The 17035-nt window shown below is 50.1% G+C and overlaps 1 protein-coding gene across 2 annotated transcripts in view; it reads right to left on the bottom strand.

Moving 5' to 3' along the window:
• The window catches only part of SHANK2 (SH3 and multiple ankyrin repeat domains 2), a 559575-nt gene that overhangs the window by 495024 nt on the left and 47516 nt on the right, over positions 1-17035 (bottom strand). The window contains exon 3 of one of the 2 annotated variants that reach the window (XM_070488372.1): positions 5026-5221. The exons of the other annotated variant lie outside the window; for it this stretch is intronic. Coding sequence (XP_070344473.1) covers positions 5026-5057 — 32 coding nt within the window. The 5' untranslated portion in view covers positions 5058-5221. The remainder of the gene's footprint in view (positions 1-5025; positions 5222-17035) is intronic. 2 annotated transcript variants of the gene reach the window in all.

Below are 17035 nucleotides of genomic sequence, written 5' to 3' on the forward strand. Positions count from 1 at the left end.
CAGGCTGCCCTGGAGAAAGACACCAGCCACCCAGTATCTGAATCAGGATCATACCACAACCCAGAGTGTGGGGAGTCCCAGGACTCGGGTCAAGTATCACCTCCTCTGGGGACCCCCGCCCAGAAGCCGACCCCCTCCTCACCCTCCCCTAGCAAGGTGACAGAGACTGCAGCCCGCATGGCGCGGCACAGCGGCCCCGTCTGTTAGGGCTGAGTTCTCTATCACACCGCAGGGCCAGCGGGTTGTCTAAATGTGGACCCCAGCCACCGGCATGGCATTAGCCCCTCTTACTGGCTAAACTGTGTCCCCCCACAATTCCTATGAAGTCCTGACGCCCAGCACCCCAGAACAAGGTTATATTGGGAGAGAGGATCTTTAAAGGGGTACTAAGGTAAAATGAGGTCTCTAGGGTGGGCCCTAATCTCGTATGATGGGTATCATTACAAAAGGAGGAGATGAGGACGCACACACAGAAGGACGACCATGTGAGGACACAGGGAGATGACGGCATCTACACGCCAAGGACAGAGGCCTCAGGAGGAACCAGCCCAGCCCACATGGTCCAGCCTCCAGGACTGGGAGACAGTAAATCCCGTTACTAAAGCCGCCCGTCTGTGGGACTTTGTTCCCACCGCCATAGGAAACTAATACCCCTGAGACCCACCTGCTGTGCTGGTTAAAGGGGTGCATGAACCGTATTTATGAAAAGAGGCGCCGTCTATCCTGGTCTTCTTGGTCTTTCCGTAACCACTGTCTCAAATATGGTCTCCATTTCCATCCCTCCTCGCATCTTTGGATGAACGCACAGAATGAGATCTGTCTTCCATTTCCCACCACCTGTGGGTACCGTCGTCTTCCACCCTGAGTCCCTCGCCCTTGTCCCCCTAAATCCTTCCTTCAAGCCCGGCTCACAGCAGCCCAGCTCAGATCCCACTCCCCAGGCTACACAAACTCTCCCTCCTCTCGGCTCGGGACAGCCGGGTCCACACCTACCTGTGAAGATCTAAAGATCTCCTAAGCTGCCACTTCCCAACTGGTGTTTGGAGAACTAATTCTCCCGTCACACACGCATACACACATGTGTGCCCACACACTCCATCCTCCCCCAGTCAAATAAGTGTGGGAAACATAGCTAGATTAAACAAAAACACACAGCTCTCTTCACTGCAGAATTTATCAGAGCCCTCTCCATGGTCATCTCTCAGAGACACTGGCAAATGCAGCATGTCCCAAATGCGCCTGCCCCAGAAACACTTTCCCCCGGAGATGACAGACAGCATCTCCCACAACAGGCAGGGCAGCAATGGTCTGAACGTCTCCCGGAGGGCCCTTGCTGGCTCCCAGCTAGAATCAAGACCCCAAAAGACAGAAGCCACGTCACACGTCTACAGAGGACGTCCCCCGGAGGCCAGCAGCCTGCCAAGCACGATCGCCCGATGTTGCTGGCTGGGTAAAGACACGCATGGCAGGAAATCTGAGCTGTTTCTCTATCCAGAAGAAGAAGGCTCCAGGGATATTACAGGCACTTAGTGTCTTCTCTGTAAGCCAAAATCAACATCCCCCAGGTCAGAAACCAAGCTGCAGGTAAACCAGACGCCTTAGCTGCGTTCAAATGATGTTTTCATTTAAGATCGCTGCCTATGGCAAGAAGAGTCACAGTGCCTCCTTGGTGTGTTTTCCTCGTCGGCCGGGGGTCAGGTCTGGGGAAGGGTGGTGAGTCCATTCAAAGAAGGGCAGGTGAGATGGACCATTCAGGAGGTGAACACACGTCCCTTCCATGCCCCAGATTCACGTGGCACTGTGCTGCTCTGTGCATCAGGAACGGGGTCTCCACCCGGGTCTCCATCCAGATTCGAGACAGCCCCAGCCTCCCCTCCCCCGTGGCTGGAGAGAGCACGCTGGGTTTCCAGTCGGGCGGCAGAGGGCTTCTGTCCCAGCGTGGGCTGTAAACGGGGCCAGACCATTTCTGCGGAAGTCGTGGTGTTAGCATGAGCTTACGTTTCAGGCTGCTGAGAGCATCATTTAAGAGGTTCTGAACAACCAGTGTGCACCCAACTCTTAACCTTTTCATGATACGCTTGGCCTGTTCATCTAATGCCTTTGCAGAAACTAGAAAACAATTTTCCCAAGGAACAAAGCTCTCTGAGGGGTGACCTTGACAGGCGCTAATAAAACGAGGGCCGACAGGTCAAGGTTTGCCCTCCCGGGAGGCTGCCCCAGCTTGCGCCATGAAGCCATGAACGCTGCCCTCAAGGCCTCCTTGCTATGGACCAACCGTGTCCCCTAAAACGGTCGAATCCTTAACTCCCAATGTGACGGATTTCGAGATGGGCCTTTAGGGAGGTAACTACAGTCCAATGAAGTCTTAAGGGTGGGCTGGTGCCTTATCAGAAAAGGAGGAGACAGCAGAGTTCTCTCTCTCTCTGCTGCGTGAGGACACATCGAGTCGGCGGCCGTCCGCAAGCAGGAAGCGGGCTCTCAACGGGGACCAAATCAGCCGGCATCTTGATTTGGGCTTCCAGCCCCCAGAACTGTGAGCAACGAATGTCTGTTGTTTAAGCTGGCCCGTCCGTGGTACTTTGTTACGACAGCCTGAGCTAAGACACTTGTTTCTGCAAAATCACGTACAAAATATAACAGAGTTTATGGGCAAAAAAGGGATGGGCAGACCACCCAACCATATGCACCTTCACTCCAGGGCCCTGAGGAAGACACAACCCGCCCCCCCAGCCACAGCCCGCCTCAGTCACCTTGATCCCGGGCTCCGGGGCCTCCTGGCATACGTCTGTCCCCCAAAAACGTCTGTGGAATTCACAGATGGCCTTCTTTAAGGAGTCTGCTCTAAGTCCAGGAGAACCCCTTCTCCGTGGTTTCAGTTACCCACTGTCAACCGTGGTCTGAAAATATTAAACGGAGAATTCCAGAAATAAACAATTCCTAAGTTTTAAACTGGGCATCGTTCTGAGTAGCGTGATGGAATCTCCCGCCGTCCCGCTCCGTGCTGCCTGGGATGTCAATCATCCCTTCGTCCAGGGTCCCCACACTGCGCATGCCGTCCGCTGGTCAGTCACTTAGCAACCACCTTGCTTATCAGATCAACTGTCGGGCATCACGGTGCTCGTGTTCAAGGAACCATTATTGTATTTAATAATGGTCCCAAAGCGCAAGAGCAGTGATGCTGGCAATTCAGATACGCCAAAGAGAAGCTGTGAAGTGCTTCCTTTCAGTGAAAAGAATGTAGTATATACAGGGTTGGGTACCATCCACAGTTTCCGCATCCACTGGGGGGTCTAGGAACGTGTCCCCCACAGGTAAGGGAGCCACTGTGCAGGAGGAGATGTCTTCACAGCCTCTGCACCTGCAGGCAGCGTCGCGTGGTGGGCGGCGTCAAGGCTCCCCAGCCACCGAAACGGCCCCTCCTTACACCATTCCGAGACACTCCTGCGGTGTTTTCAGCCTCGTTCTTTTTCGAAGTTGGCATGTTTCTGAGGCTCTCTCTGCCTGAGCTGTGTCCTGCGGTTGCACGAACACGTTAACATGCAGGTGTCGGAGTGTCCGCGGCTGCTCTAACAAAGGCCCGGGACCTGGGTGGCTGAGAACAACAGAAACGTGTTCTCTCACAGTTCTGGGGGCCAGACGTCTGAGAGGCTGGTGTCAGCGGCTGGAGCCTCCTGGAGACGCCTGGAGCCTCCTGGAGACGCCTGGAGACCTGGTTCCTTGGTTCTTCCCACTGCAGGAGACTGCCGGCATTCCTCAGCTTGCAGCCGTCTCTCTCTCTCTCCTCCACATCACTTTGTCCTCTGTGTTTCTGTGTCTCTCCTTTTCTCTCTTATAAGGACACGTGTGACGGTACTTAGTGACCATCCGGATAATCCAGGATGATCTCCTCATCTCAAGATCCCTGACCGAATCATATCTGTTAAGAACTTTTATTCCAAATAACGTCAAGATCAGGACCCTCCATGGATGTCCTTGGTGGCCTTTTTCTGCCTTCCTCCCTGGGAACACCGTGTCTCCGTCTAGAACGTGCTGGTGTGGCACGGTCCTCCCCGTAGGTGCACACTCCAGGTGAGCAATGTACACACCCTCCCACACCGCTGGCAGGAGTCTCAATCAGAACCTCCGTCTTGGAGAACATTCTGGAATACCTGGTAAAGGAAAAGGTGTGCCACCACCAATCACCTAGGACTTCCACCTCTAGTCACAGATGGCAGAGGAGCTGGGACAAGGACACCTCCTCACGGTTTGCAATTGACAAATAAAAATGGCAAGCAATAGGATATATTGGAGTATATAAGGAAGCCATTTGGTATAAATCTAACTCGGCCTGACTTTGTTTTTTCCAAAAGGGCCTGACTGTGGCTGTTGAGCACACATTGTATATCTGCTTAGACATTTCCTATGGCCAGAACAAAGGCCCTTGAGATAAAGGTGCAACTTCCCCCTACACTGGCATTTCCTTAGGGATAAGCATCTTTCCTTAGGCTAGGAACTGATCGCTGCACTCACCTTTGACCACCCAGCTCACCTGTGACCACCCAGCACGAGACAACAGACTGCCACCCTGCTGTGGTCACCGAGACAGCAGACCTACCTGCTGTTTCCATCAATCACTGTGCCGACAGAGCAGTCTCGTGACTATTGTAAAAGGGACATTTCAATCCTATGTGAAACATCCTCTCTGGGGGTAGATAACCACCCTGTGCACCCAACTTCTTTGGTGCCCTTTCTTCCTTCAGGAAGAAAGGCCCCAGGTTATAATCCTCAGATTTAAGCTCAGAATAAACTCACCCAAATTTTCATTTATAGATTGGTTATGGATTATTTTCGTCGACACAATAGAGAAACAGGTGGCCACCCCCGGGCTTCAGGGCTTCAGCTCTGGCTGCTCGTCTGGCTGGTAAGCTGGACCTCCACGTGGCTGGCCACCTTGACGTCTTCAAGTCCAACCACCTCCTTTAAAATAGCAATGGGAAGCCCCCTTCCCTAGCACGCATCAGCCACGCGGCCATTCTCAGTTCTTACTTATCTGTGTAGCACTCGCCAATGGGCGACATACATCATCTTCACTTTTTCATTAACTCGGTGTCCTCCTCTCTTTAGTGGAGCATATGCTTTGTGAGGGATGACTTCTAGTCTGTCCGTCCTGCTCACTGCTGTACCCCCAGGGCTGACATGGGAGCGTCACGGGCCCTCGATGGATTACTGGGTGAATTCACCACTGAAAGGGAAACAGCGTCAATGCCACCAACAGGAAACTAAGTGAAGGATGGTGTATCCTCAGCAGAAGAAATCACAGATCCGTGAAGACAAACTATTTCAGTTACACATATCGACATGGAATAATGAAGCGGGAGAAAATCAACTCGCCAAATACAGACACATTTATACAAAATTTTCATACATAACTAATAATAAGATGGCTATGGCTATATCGAGATATGTAGATGTAGATACAGATACAGATGTAAATATAGATATAGATGTCCACGCTAGTGGACGGGGAGGGAAAACTGATGGGCATCTAGTAGGAGATACCTCAAAAGTTAAAAAAAAAATTTTTTTAATTAAAAAAGTGGAAGCAAATATAAAAATATTGCAAAACCTTAAAACTCTGCATTCTGATGGGGTAGTATACAGTTATTTTATGTTTTTCTACCTTTCTGTATGTTTATAATGCTTTTAATTAAAAGCAAAAACTTAAAAAACTAAATGGGGCCAGCCTACTTGCAGGGTGGTTAGGTTCGCACGTCCCGCTTCAGCAGCCCAGGGTTTGTGGATTCAGATCCCAGGCGTGGACCTACACACCGTTCGTCAAGTCATGCTGTGGCAAACATAAAAAAAGAGAGGAAGATTGGTACAGATTTTAGCTCAGGGCCAATCTTCCTCAAGTAAAAAAAAAAAAAACCAAATGACAGTGACCTAGGATGCCTGCAATGGTCTTTCCAATGCAAGTCCTCGATAAATCAAATCTATTCATCACTCTCTGATGAGGCCCACAGGTGTGGATGAGGGGCTCCCGGGGTCCTCCTGGGGCTGCTGATGCTGCAGATGGGCACAGCTAGTGCTTCTTGAGCGCTCACTGCACGCCAACCCAAGGCTATGCCTTCATTGTATCATCTCCAGTCCTCTCCAAGATGCGGTAGGAGGATGTTATCACTGCCCTGGACTCAGAGACAAGGGCAGGAAGCCCCAGAGGATAAGTCCCCGGCTCACTGCAGCCAGCGAGGGAGTCCGGCCCCCAACCACTAGCCCAGGGACTCTCCCAGGAAAGGCACTGCCGCTGGGCCACGAGGGGACGGGGGAGGGGCCTAAACCAGCAGAACTGATTCCAGAACGTGACCTCGGAGCCTCTCCCAGCAAACTGCCGACAGACAGCCCGCCCTGTGTAGAGAGGAACCGGCAGTGAAACCCCAGGAGGAGAAGGCAGGGCGGGTCCTGGGGCGGGAGTGAGGAGGCCAAAGGCAGAATGCGCAGTATTTATATACGTATCTATGTCTTTACATATTTTTTAATGAATACGCTTTATTTTTTAGAGCAGTTTTAGGTTGACAGAAAACTGAGCTGACAGTACAGACTTTTCCCCACGTCCCCTCGGTCCCCTGCTCAGTTAAAAAATACTCGAACTCCTCAAGCATCTCCTTCCTAGGCAAGCCCCATGGGCATTTTCCCTCCGGGCCCGCGGCCCCGCGAGAGAGAAGATCTCCAGTGGGTTCGAGTTCATCCAGGATCTGAACATGGCTGGGTGGCTCACAATGTTAGCGCTCTCCAGACACGGGGGTGCACTTTCAGCCTCCCCACGGTTAGTTTGGGGCCCTCTCCTGAGGTCTGGCCCCTGGGCTGCAAATGCAGGGAGGGTGTGGGGTCAGGGCGCCAGCCCTCGCTCCCCCTGCCGGACAACTGTGGGAGCACAGCGGGATGGTGGAGCGAGGCGTCCCTGGGGGCTACTGGGAGGTGACACCCGCCGCCCAGAGAGAATACCCCTAGGGCATGCAAGCCCTAGAATCCACTCCAAGGTGGTGCCCAGCGAGGGGATTAAGTGTCCTTTCAATATTAAATCTCGCTGCTTTTGGGATGTGAGCAGCGTCTGGCTCGGCTGACAGTGTTGGCATTAAACAGACTCAACAACCTTGCCCCTACCTCGAGGAGAAGGCGGCCTGGCCTGGGTCCTTCTCCCAGCACTGGTCAAGCCATGGAAGAGCCATCGGGCTGAGTTCCCTGCCCTCTCGGGGTCTGGCAGGAAGGCCACTGTCTGGGACAGCCACTGTCTTTGGGGGGCTTTCGAAGGCTGACGCACCTTCTAAACGATGGGTTTCCAGCTACTGGGTCAAATTATCGAGTCTGGGCACCGGGCGCGTCAAACAAAATTAGAGAGCTCTGAGACAGCCGGGGGAGACGAGATGTCCCTGAGATCCGAAAACTAAGATGTGTCCCCTACTAAAATGCTTTTAAAATTTCAACTCACGTGTTGGAGCTCGCAACAGCTTTCCGTGCCCCTCGAAAGAATCAGGCACTGCCCGGGGTGGGGCAGACGCCCTGTCGAGGTGTGGAGTCCCCAAGTCTAAAGGAAGCTTTGCAGTCACTAGCTCGGGGACATTCCTGGCCGCAGCTTAGGTGGGGCTGTGGCTACCCCCACCCTGCCATCATCCAGAATGACAGTGTTTAAGCTGAGGATGGGTTTTCTTTAATTCCTATTATTGCAAAGGTTGTGGGAATCTGGCTCTCCTCTGCCACCACATCTTTAATTTGCATCTCATTTTCCGAAGAAAGGATCTCAAAGAAACACCTTCCCCTCTGGAGTGGTGAAACTATCGAGCCACAAGCTCTTGCAGGCTCCCTGGGGGATGCCCCCCTCTGGCTGACATGTCTGTCCTTCCTGTATCATATTCCTAGGACGTATGCTGCCCAACAGCCAGCTCAATAAGCTTCAATGCCCCCCAGGGCATGGAGAATGCCATTGAAACACTGACTCTGGAAGTCTGTTCTGACTTGCGTAGCCTGGTCACCCCACGGGGAGGTCATCTTCCCCAGGGAGCTCCCTCCTCGGAACGCCTGCATTCAGTCTGTCCCAGGGGGTCCATCCCCACCTGAGCTGCAGATGCACGAGGCTGCCCTGGGATCCAGGAGCCGTGCCCCTTCCAAGGCCCCCAATGGTACAGACGCTCGGCCAGGATTGAGAACTGGTGACATCTCTTACACTGTCATCTAGCTTTCTCACCCTTGAGCAGCCCCTGGAATGCCCTGTTCTGGCTGACCTAACAATCCAACCCACCCAGTTCTCAGGACCCGGTCAGGCCACGTGCATGGAGCATCTCCGGTGACCACTGGCAGGAAGCCATCTTTCCTTTGGTCCTCTGCTGCCCTCAACCGGAGGACGACTCTTCTGCGTCCTCCAATGCTGCATAGACAGACGGACAGATGGATGGGAGGTCTGAGCGTGCAGGGAACGTGAGCAGGGGAAGAGCTTAGTTAAGAGATGGGCCAACCGCGATACCGCTTTGCAGACAGCGTGAACACGATGACCCCCAGCGCGTGCAGGATAATACCAGCGGTCCCTGGATGACGGGGCAGGACCTTCCTTAGCTTCCTTCTCAATCTCTCCTTCTAGACGGACTCGATATTCACATCAGTGACAGGCGGCGTCCAAGGGAACACTCGACAATATTAAGGAAGCCATGTGACTCCGAAATGTATCTACGTAATAGATACAACAGATGTGGAACGAGACACCAATTCTTTGCATGGACGCCTGAGCGGCAAAGCTGATTCATTTTATACTCACAAAAATTTTCAATGAGATTTTATTTTCAGAAAAATCAAACATTTCTGCTTTATTTAAATTACTGTGATTTGAAATGACCATGTTCATTAATTCTAACTTGTATTTTGCCTCAACAGATAATTTGAAATATTTTAGTAGTTACCATTTTTGGAATCTTACCCAAAAAAGCTTACTGTTTAAAATTATTTTAATTTACATTTTTACAAAAATCTATCCAGATTCTGTACACTTTGAATATATTAAGACTAATAAATTTCATGGAATGTACAATAATTAACACAACGTTCATCTTTATTACCTATCCAAATATCGTTGAGCATGGAAGAATTCCCAGTGTGCAATATAACAATTAAATGCAGTCATATTTGGTATCTTGCCAGCTTTCAGTCATATAAAATGGTAAATCTGTACACTTTTAAAATTTTGTCACTATGAAGGTATACTTGTGAAAGCAGAAAGACAAATACATTTTATCTAAGAGCTGGTTAGTTTGATTTGTACTTTTTAAATAGGAAGCACATGGCTTGTGGGCCTCCACTGTACTCCTGAGCCAGCCTCCAAACATAGGACAGACGGGGTGCTGAGCACCCCCACACTGAGTTCTTGGCACAGCCACAGTTCAGAGCCTTCTGAGGTGGCAGGAGAGCCCGGAGACCCCCAGGAAGGCCGGGAGGGAGCTGCCAATTCCCTCTGGACCCTCACCATGTGTGAAGTCATAGGAGGGTTTCAGAAAAATGGGTGCCCAGTACACACCGGGGCACTCTGCTGGAACTCGTGTGGCTGGGACCCTGTGTCTCTGTCCGTTCAGGTCGCCATAACAAAAATCCCACAGACAGGCGGCTCAAACCACAGACTTTCATCTCTCACAGTTCCGGAGGCTGGACGTCCAAGACCACGGCACCAGCATGGCCAGTTCCTGGTAAGAGCCCTCTTTCCAGCTTGCGGACGGCCGCCTTCCCACCACATCCTCGGTGGAGAGAGAGAAGCCTCTGGCATCTTTTCTTCTATCATTAACCCTAATGGATCAGGGTGTCACTCTCAAGACCTCATTTAACCTTAACTATCTCCTTAGAGACCCATCTCCAAATACAGCCACACTGGAGGTTAGGGTTTCAACGGATGAACTGGAGGGGAAGTGGGGTCTCAAACATTCAGTCCATAGCACCCAGGAGGCCCACCTGTGCTCTCCAGAAGCCCCAGGCCATGCTGGAGCCCCAGGCTGGGAGGCCTGGTGAGGAGGTGCAGCAGTGGGCGCGAGGGGAGTGTCCCTGAGGCTCCATCAAGATTAGGAGCATCACGTGCTCCACCCTCTATGACATGTTGAGTGTCACCCAAAGGGGCAAACGGTTGTCGGGATTCCCAGCACAGCCCATACACCCGGGCATGAACGAAGCTCTCAAAATACTGTAGCAGCGATACCACCATCATCCTCACCATCCTGCCAGCTCGCTCTCTGGCCTCACACAAGAGGAAGGGCCCCCAAGAAAGGTTCAAGGCCAAGAAGGTGGGCCGAGGGGCTATGGGGGTGAAGGCGTGCTTTCTCATAGAACTTTATTTAAAAGAAACAGCCTTTTCAGCATCTTGCCCCCCATGTTTCAAATGACTTCCTCAGGAAAGCTTCCTGGGAGTGGAATAGCTCCCAGATTAGAACGTGTGCATTCCCCCCTCCAGAGCGAACTCTGCCAGACTACCCCTAGAAAGGATGCACAATTCACACCAGCGCCGTGCACACCTCCACACCTGCAGGGTGTAACCCCACACACTGGGCAGGGGAGGGCGGGCACGCGGGCACAGCAGCCACTCTCCACACATCCCTCTGGGTCCTGCCACCCACGCAAAGGGAGAACAGGATGAAAAAATGCACGGGCGTAACAAATTCAGAATCCTTCAAAGACACTCTCCAGGGCTGCATTTCAAAGCTGGCAGCCCCTGGGCTGACGGAGCCGAGAGGCGAGCGTCCTGTCCACCACCCCACCTCGTACCCTGTCATTCTGAGCGGGGAGAGGTATAATTACTTGTGTGACAATGTCTGATAAATCTATTACATTTATTTTTCAAGCAACTGGACTTTCGTAGACATCCATAACAAGAAAAGGAAAACCCTTCTCCACTCTCACGGAGGACAAGAAAAAAAGAAAGGAAAACATTGACTCCAGAACAGCTTCTCCTCCTCGCCAGACTACTGGCTGGCTTGCCTGCCACGGACCTGCCTGCTCTCTGGGCAGATGTGGAGGATGAAGCTCCCACAGACGTCCAGGCAAAAGGACCACCACGCTGGCCTCAGGACGTGGGCGACTTCGTGCACCCTAGGAGTTAGCTCACCCGCCCAGACTGCAGCACAAAGAAATAATTCGGAATTACCCCTGTTGCATCCTCTTCCTTGAGCAACCAGGCGAACATCCCCCAAAGAAATGCCCCTCACATCCACAAGCTGGGGGGGAGTGGGGGGGCTTCTGCTAAAACAACTGAGCCGTGTCCCAGAGGTTTACGCTTCCAGAAAAGTAAGCAACACAAGTGCTGCCGTACCATTCATGGAACAACAAACTCAAATGTACAGGGTTGAACAGACGGTCCCCCCAAAATTCAGGTCCACCCAGAACCTCAGAATGCAGCCTTACTTGGAAATACGGTCTTTGTGGATGTAATTAATTAAGACGAGGTCATACTGGAGTAGGGTGGGTACCAAATCTGACGGCCGGTGTCCTGACAAGAAAGTCATGGAGAGATGCAGACAGCACACGGGGAGAAGGATGCAGGCAAAGGCCGGAGCGAGGTGTCGACCAGCCAAGGACTGTCAAGGGTTGCCAGCTGCCCCCAGGAGCTGATGGAAGTGAGGAAGGGTCTTCCGTTGGAGCCTTCACAGGGAGCACAGTCCTGCCAACCCCCTCAGTTTGGACTTTTAGCCTCCAGAACTGGGAGAGAATACATTTCTGTTGTATTGACCAGCTTGTGGTCATTTACTCCAGCGGCCACAGGAATCTAACACACCAATGGTCTACACTCAAGGGGGCAGCACCATTCAAAATTGTTCTCAGCTTATGTCTCCCTGGGCAACATGCACACCTGAAGTCTCATCCTGGCATCTTTTCAGAATCAGGAAATCGTCATAGTAATAGACTATGTAATGGATCATGGCCAATGATAGTTACACAAAGGGTCTTAGAAGCCACTGGCTAATAAGGTGGAAGAGACCGGAAATAGGCAGAAAGGATGCAGGCTTGGTGGAGGGCAGGGGGGAGGGGGGAGTCATACAGAATTGGGTTTCAATGCTGGAGGCCCGTAGGGGAGCAGACACAGTGAAAGCACCCACCTTTGTGCTCATCACTCTCTCCATCCGGCATTCTCCCCCCTCCTGCTCCCTCACAGTCCTGCCCTCAGAAACGCCCTCTCTGACCGCCTGAGCCACGAGACACACGCATACAGAGCACATGCTTCCTTATCTGCATTGAGCACCTTGGTTTTTGTTAATTCTATGTATTTTTTATTTTTTATGTCACTACCAGGAGATCCAAGACAAAACCTATAATATTCGCTGCTGCTTCCTTGGCACCTAATCCCACTGAAAAGAGGTTTGACGAATAATAAATGAACAGTCGCAGGTTCCTGGGCCTCGGGGCGGGGGACACGTGTCAACCAACTGGGGCAAGACAGTTCTCTCCAGAAAATGCAAAACTGATGATGCTTGAACCATGGAGGTGGTGGGAACCCGACCCGAGGCCAAGGCTCCCACTGGGTGGTCACGTAGACAGTGAGGCAGTGGCAGTGAATCTGAAAAGAGAGTAAGGAGCCAGGTGAAGAAAAAGAGAGGAAGAGAATGAGCGCTGGCTGGAGAGAGGGGGAGACACAGAAACACAGGGGCAGCAAGAGGGAGCTCCATGTGCAGGCAGGGCAGAGCAACAGATACTGGATTTAGCCTCCTGCCTGGAACCATGAAAATATGCTCAAACTATATTAAAAACATGGATTGCGAAATGCAGGACAGGGATGCAAGAGAGGCAGGAAACGAACAAAGTGAGCCCATGCTTGCTCCCCGCTTCCAGCCTTCACGGTTTCCAGGCCGTGGTGCAAGAAAGCGCCAGCCAGGTGAAGCTGGGTGAACGCCCAGAGTGGGGGCAGTGGGGCTGAGAAGACAGGGAGGCCAAGGCAGCTACAGCGTGCAGCACGGAGAACACAGAGACCACTAGAGATCTCAGAGGGTCCCTTTGAGTATTCTGGAGAGCACGGTCAACACACACAAGTGACAAACCTACCAGGGGCCAAGAAAGAAGCACCCCAAAGGATGCTTCGGGGTAACAAACCTGTGAATCGCATGGGTCCAGGAATAAACCCTGTTCCCACCAGCCAAAGAGGAAAACCTCCTGACTCCTGGGGCACGAATACATACAGGGCTCTGCCCCAAGAGTGGGAAATTATCGGGCTTAGGCCATATGCTGCAGGATCCCACAGAACAAATACTGAAACCGAGACCTGAAACAGTCAAACTGGTTTTAGGTAACTTAAGTGAAACTCAGGACCAGGTTCAACAATATTTACACAAATTCAAAAATACACAGACTCCACAAGATAAAATCCACGCTTCACAATGTGTAGCAATAAGAAAATTAACAAATTAATAAAACAATAAAAAATGACCAGGCACGCAAAGAAACAGGAAAATATGCTGTGAAATATTAACTGTAGTCTGTGTGTTCAGAAAGATAGGAAATGAATGATAGAAACAAGATAAACCAGGGGCCGGCCAGGTGGCGTGATGGTTAAGTTGGCATGCTCTGCTTCAGTGGCCTAGGGTTCACGGAGTCGGACCGGAGTGGGGACCTACACGCCGCTCATCAGCCATGCTGTGGTGGCATCAGAGAGGAAGACTGGCACAGGTGTTAGCTCAGGGCCAATCTTCCTCACACACAAAAAAGCTAAATCAAACATCCAAAGACGAAAACAGAAATATCTGAAATGAAAAATACACTAGATAGGATTAATGGCAAATTAGATTATCAGAGAAAAAGATTTGTGAAATTGAAGGTACAGCAAAATGAAACACAGAAAAAACAAAACAACAAATTGTAATAAAAGAACAAAGCGTCAGTGAGCTAACAATCAACCTCGAGCAGCCTAACATATATGTAATTGGAGACTCTGACAGAGTCTTAGCCAAAAATTATCCAAATTTGATGAAAACTAAAAACCCACAGAGTCAACAAAACCCAAGCACAAGAATCCTAAGATAACTACACCAAGGCACATCGTAACAAATCAAACCAAAGATAAAGATGAAAAGCTTAAAAGCAAAGGGGGAAAAATAAGTTACACCCAGAAAAACAAACTCATGAAAGACAGCAGATTTCTGGTCGGAAACGATGCAAGTGAGCAGACGGTGGAGTGACATATTTGAAGTACGAGGAAAAAAGCAAACTACAATTATATAAGCAGTGAAAACATCTTCCAAAAATGAAGACTCTTGAGATATACAAAAGCTGCAAGAATTCATGACCAGCAAGCTTTCCCTATAAGAAACGTGACAGGAGAGCCTTCTGGCAGAAGGAAATGATACCAGACCAAAATACACAGTTACACAAAAGAATGAAGACAATTGGAAATGGTGATCACATGGATAAATAGGAAGGGTTTTGTCTTATTTGAAACTTTTTAAAAGACAATTGACTGTTCAAACAAAAAATGTGGGAAGAGTTTATAAAATATGTAGAAAAAGATATGATGACGATAGCACAAGATGTGAGAGGGAAAATGGAACTATACTAACGTAAGGTTCTTATTCTATGAATGAGCTGGTGTGATATCACTTCATGTGTATCAGTAACCCCAAAGCAACCACTAAAACAATGCAACAAAGAGTTATGGCTAATAAGCCAACAAAGGAGAGAAAACAACATCACAAAATTCTATTAATCTAAAGGAAGGCAGAAAAAAGAGAACAAAGACCGGATGGGACAAGCAGAAAACCAATACAAGATGATCCATTTAAAGGACACCATTACCGTGTCACATTAAATAGGACCCAACTCTAAGCTGTCTATAAGAAATGCACATTAAAAATAAAGTCAAAAATAGGTGAAAAATAAAAGGATAGGGAAAGGCACAGCAGGTTAATGTTAACCCAAAGAAAGCTAGATTAGTTATATTTCTTTTTCCAGAAAGTTGAAGAGAAGGAAATCTCCCAACTCACGTGTGAGGCAAACGTCACCCAGATACCAAAAGAAAACAGACCAAAAACAGATCATAAAGGGTCCTTTATGAACACAGAGGCAAAGACTCTAAATGAAACTTCGGCAAAGCAAATCCAACAATGCATGACATTTCATGACCCAGGGTGATTTATATCAGGAATGCAAGGTTGATTTAACATTTGAAAATCAATCACTGTGGTTTACCATATTAACAAGCTAAAAACAAAAACCATACGGTCATCTCCACAGCTGCAAAAAAAAGCTTCTGACAAAACCCAGAATCAATTCACGACGAAAATTCTCAGCAAAGTAGGACTAGAAGAAACTGCCTCAGCCTGACGGACGGCATCTTGGCAAAGCCCACAGCTGGCATCATGATTAATGGTGGAAGACCGAGACTCCTTCCCCTGAGATCAGAGACAAGACAGGGATGTCCACTCTCACAGCTTCCGCTCAATAAGACAAGCATGGATGTGGGTGGTCAGCTTTGGGGAAGTCCCATGCCCCCCGGCGTCCTAATTGGCCAGCAGAGGTTTGCGACAACTTGAACTGTGGGGTCTCTCTTTGAGAGGGGGTCTCTCGTTTGTTGAGGCCTTCTTTCATTTCTCTCAGCAATGTCTTGTCATTTTCAGTGGAGATGATGAGGCGTTTCGCTGACTTTCCTGGAGGCAGTGTTATTATTTCCACTTTGCACTTGCAGAAAAAAGTTATGCAGAAGCAAACAGCTCTGCGTGTCCCTCTTCAGATGGACCCAGGGCCGGGTCTCCCTCTGCCCCCCACCATCTTATCTCATTATTTGTAAGAACCAGCCACAGGGCACGGACTATGTGCTTTCTTTATTGACGTGGACTCCACCTGCTGCTGCTCTTTATCAACAGGTACAGGATGGAAGGAAAGAGCACAGAGGAAGCGGTTTCCACGCCAAAATGTGGAGGAGGTGACAGGCTTTGCTAATTTATGGGCCAGGCAGTTAAAATAGCATTTCCTACCAGGGTGGGAAGAGAAGAAAAGAGCTCCTTACCTAAAGCCCATGGAACAAAGCTTCGAAGAAGAAGTCCACAACTCAAGTCCAGGTTGCAAAAACAAACAAAAGAGACACAACGTTCGGTTCCTAATTAAAACAGATGCACGCTTCTAGAAAACACCTACAGACGGCATGTTTGAAAAATCTCGTCAATCCACGTAAACAAACCACACCACACTAGCCCGCACGCCAACGTGGATCAAATTAAGTCCAGCCCAGGAACTCGAGCCTGTAGAAAGTGCTGGAACCACAACCCAATGGAGTTGGGACCACCTCCAGCCACCACGTGTAACACTTAAGTAGACCACGGTAGAGTCCCCGGGCACGGTCTCATCCTACAAAGCCACCTTTTACTTCCACATGGCAGACTGGCCACATCCCTGCTCCCTCTGGAGGTCCCACAGAAAAAGGCAGCAAAAGGATTTTATTTATTACACACACGAACAAACACGAGGACAAACAGAGGAGAAGCTAGGAAAGCAGACCAGACATAGCAGAAGATTGTGGAGCACAGCTGCCTCTGGGGAACCGTAGAGCCAGCCAGCTAGCAGCAGAGAATTCCAGAAAGACCCCATGCGTGAACTGCGGGTTCCTCTCAATAGACTGAAGGCAGGAAGAGTGGTTCAAAGTTTGTCCTGGTGGCAGATTCCCAGATCCGGTCCTTGTCCCCGTCGGATAAAGAGAGAAAGAGGATGTTCTGGAGTGAGACCTGAATGTGGGCATGTGGCACCACGCAGACAGCAGAAGACTGAGTGAGGTTCCATACAGTGAACAGAGGGATTTCTGCCCCAGCCCCGGCCCCTTCTCCTCGCTTGGATCCCAGGACTCAAGACATTTCTGGGAAACTTGATGAATCCAAGAGAAAAGATGCACAGATCCCAGCAGTCGACGTCCCCCAGTGAAATGGTGAAAACCCCCTTTAATCCCCTATGGCAAGCCCAGGAGTCTGTAAGTCCTAACCCTGCCCACTTTCTGATCACGTTGCCAATGGCCCGTCTTAAATAGAAACATCAAAACGTTGCCCGACACGACACGGAGCAAATTGAA

This window comes from Equus asinus, chromosome 17 (assembly GCF_041296235.1).
Source record: "Equus asinus isolate D_3611 breed Donkey chromosome 17, EquAss-T2T_v2, whole genome shotgun sequence".
In the NCBI taxonomy this organism is placed as follows: Eukaryota; Metazoa; Chordata; class Mammalia; order Perissodactyla; family Equidae; genus Equus; species Equus asinus.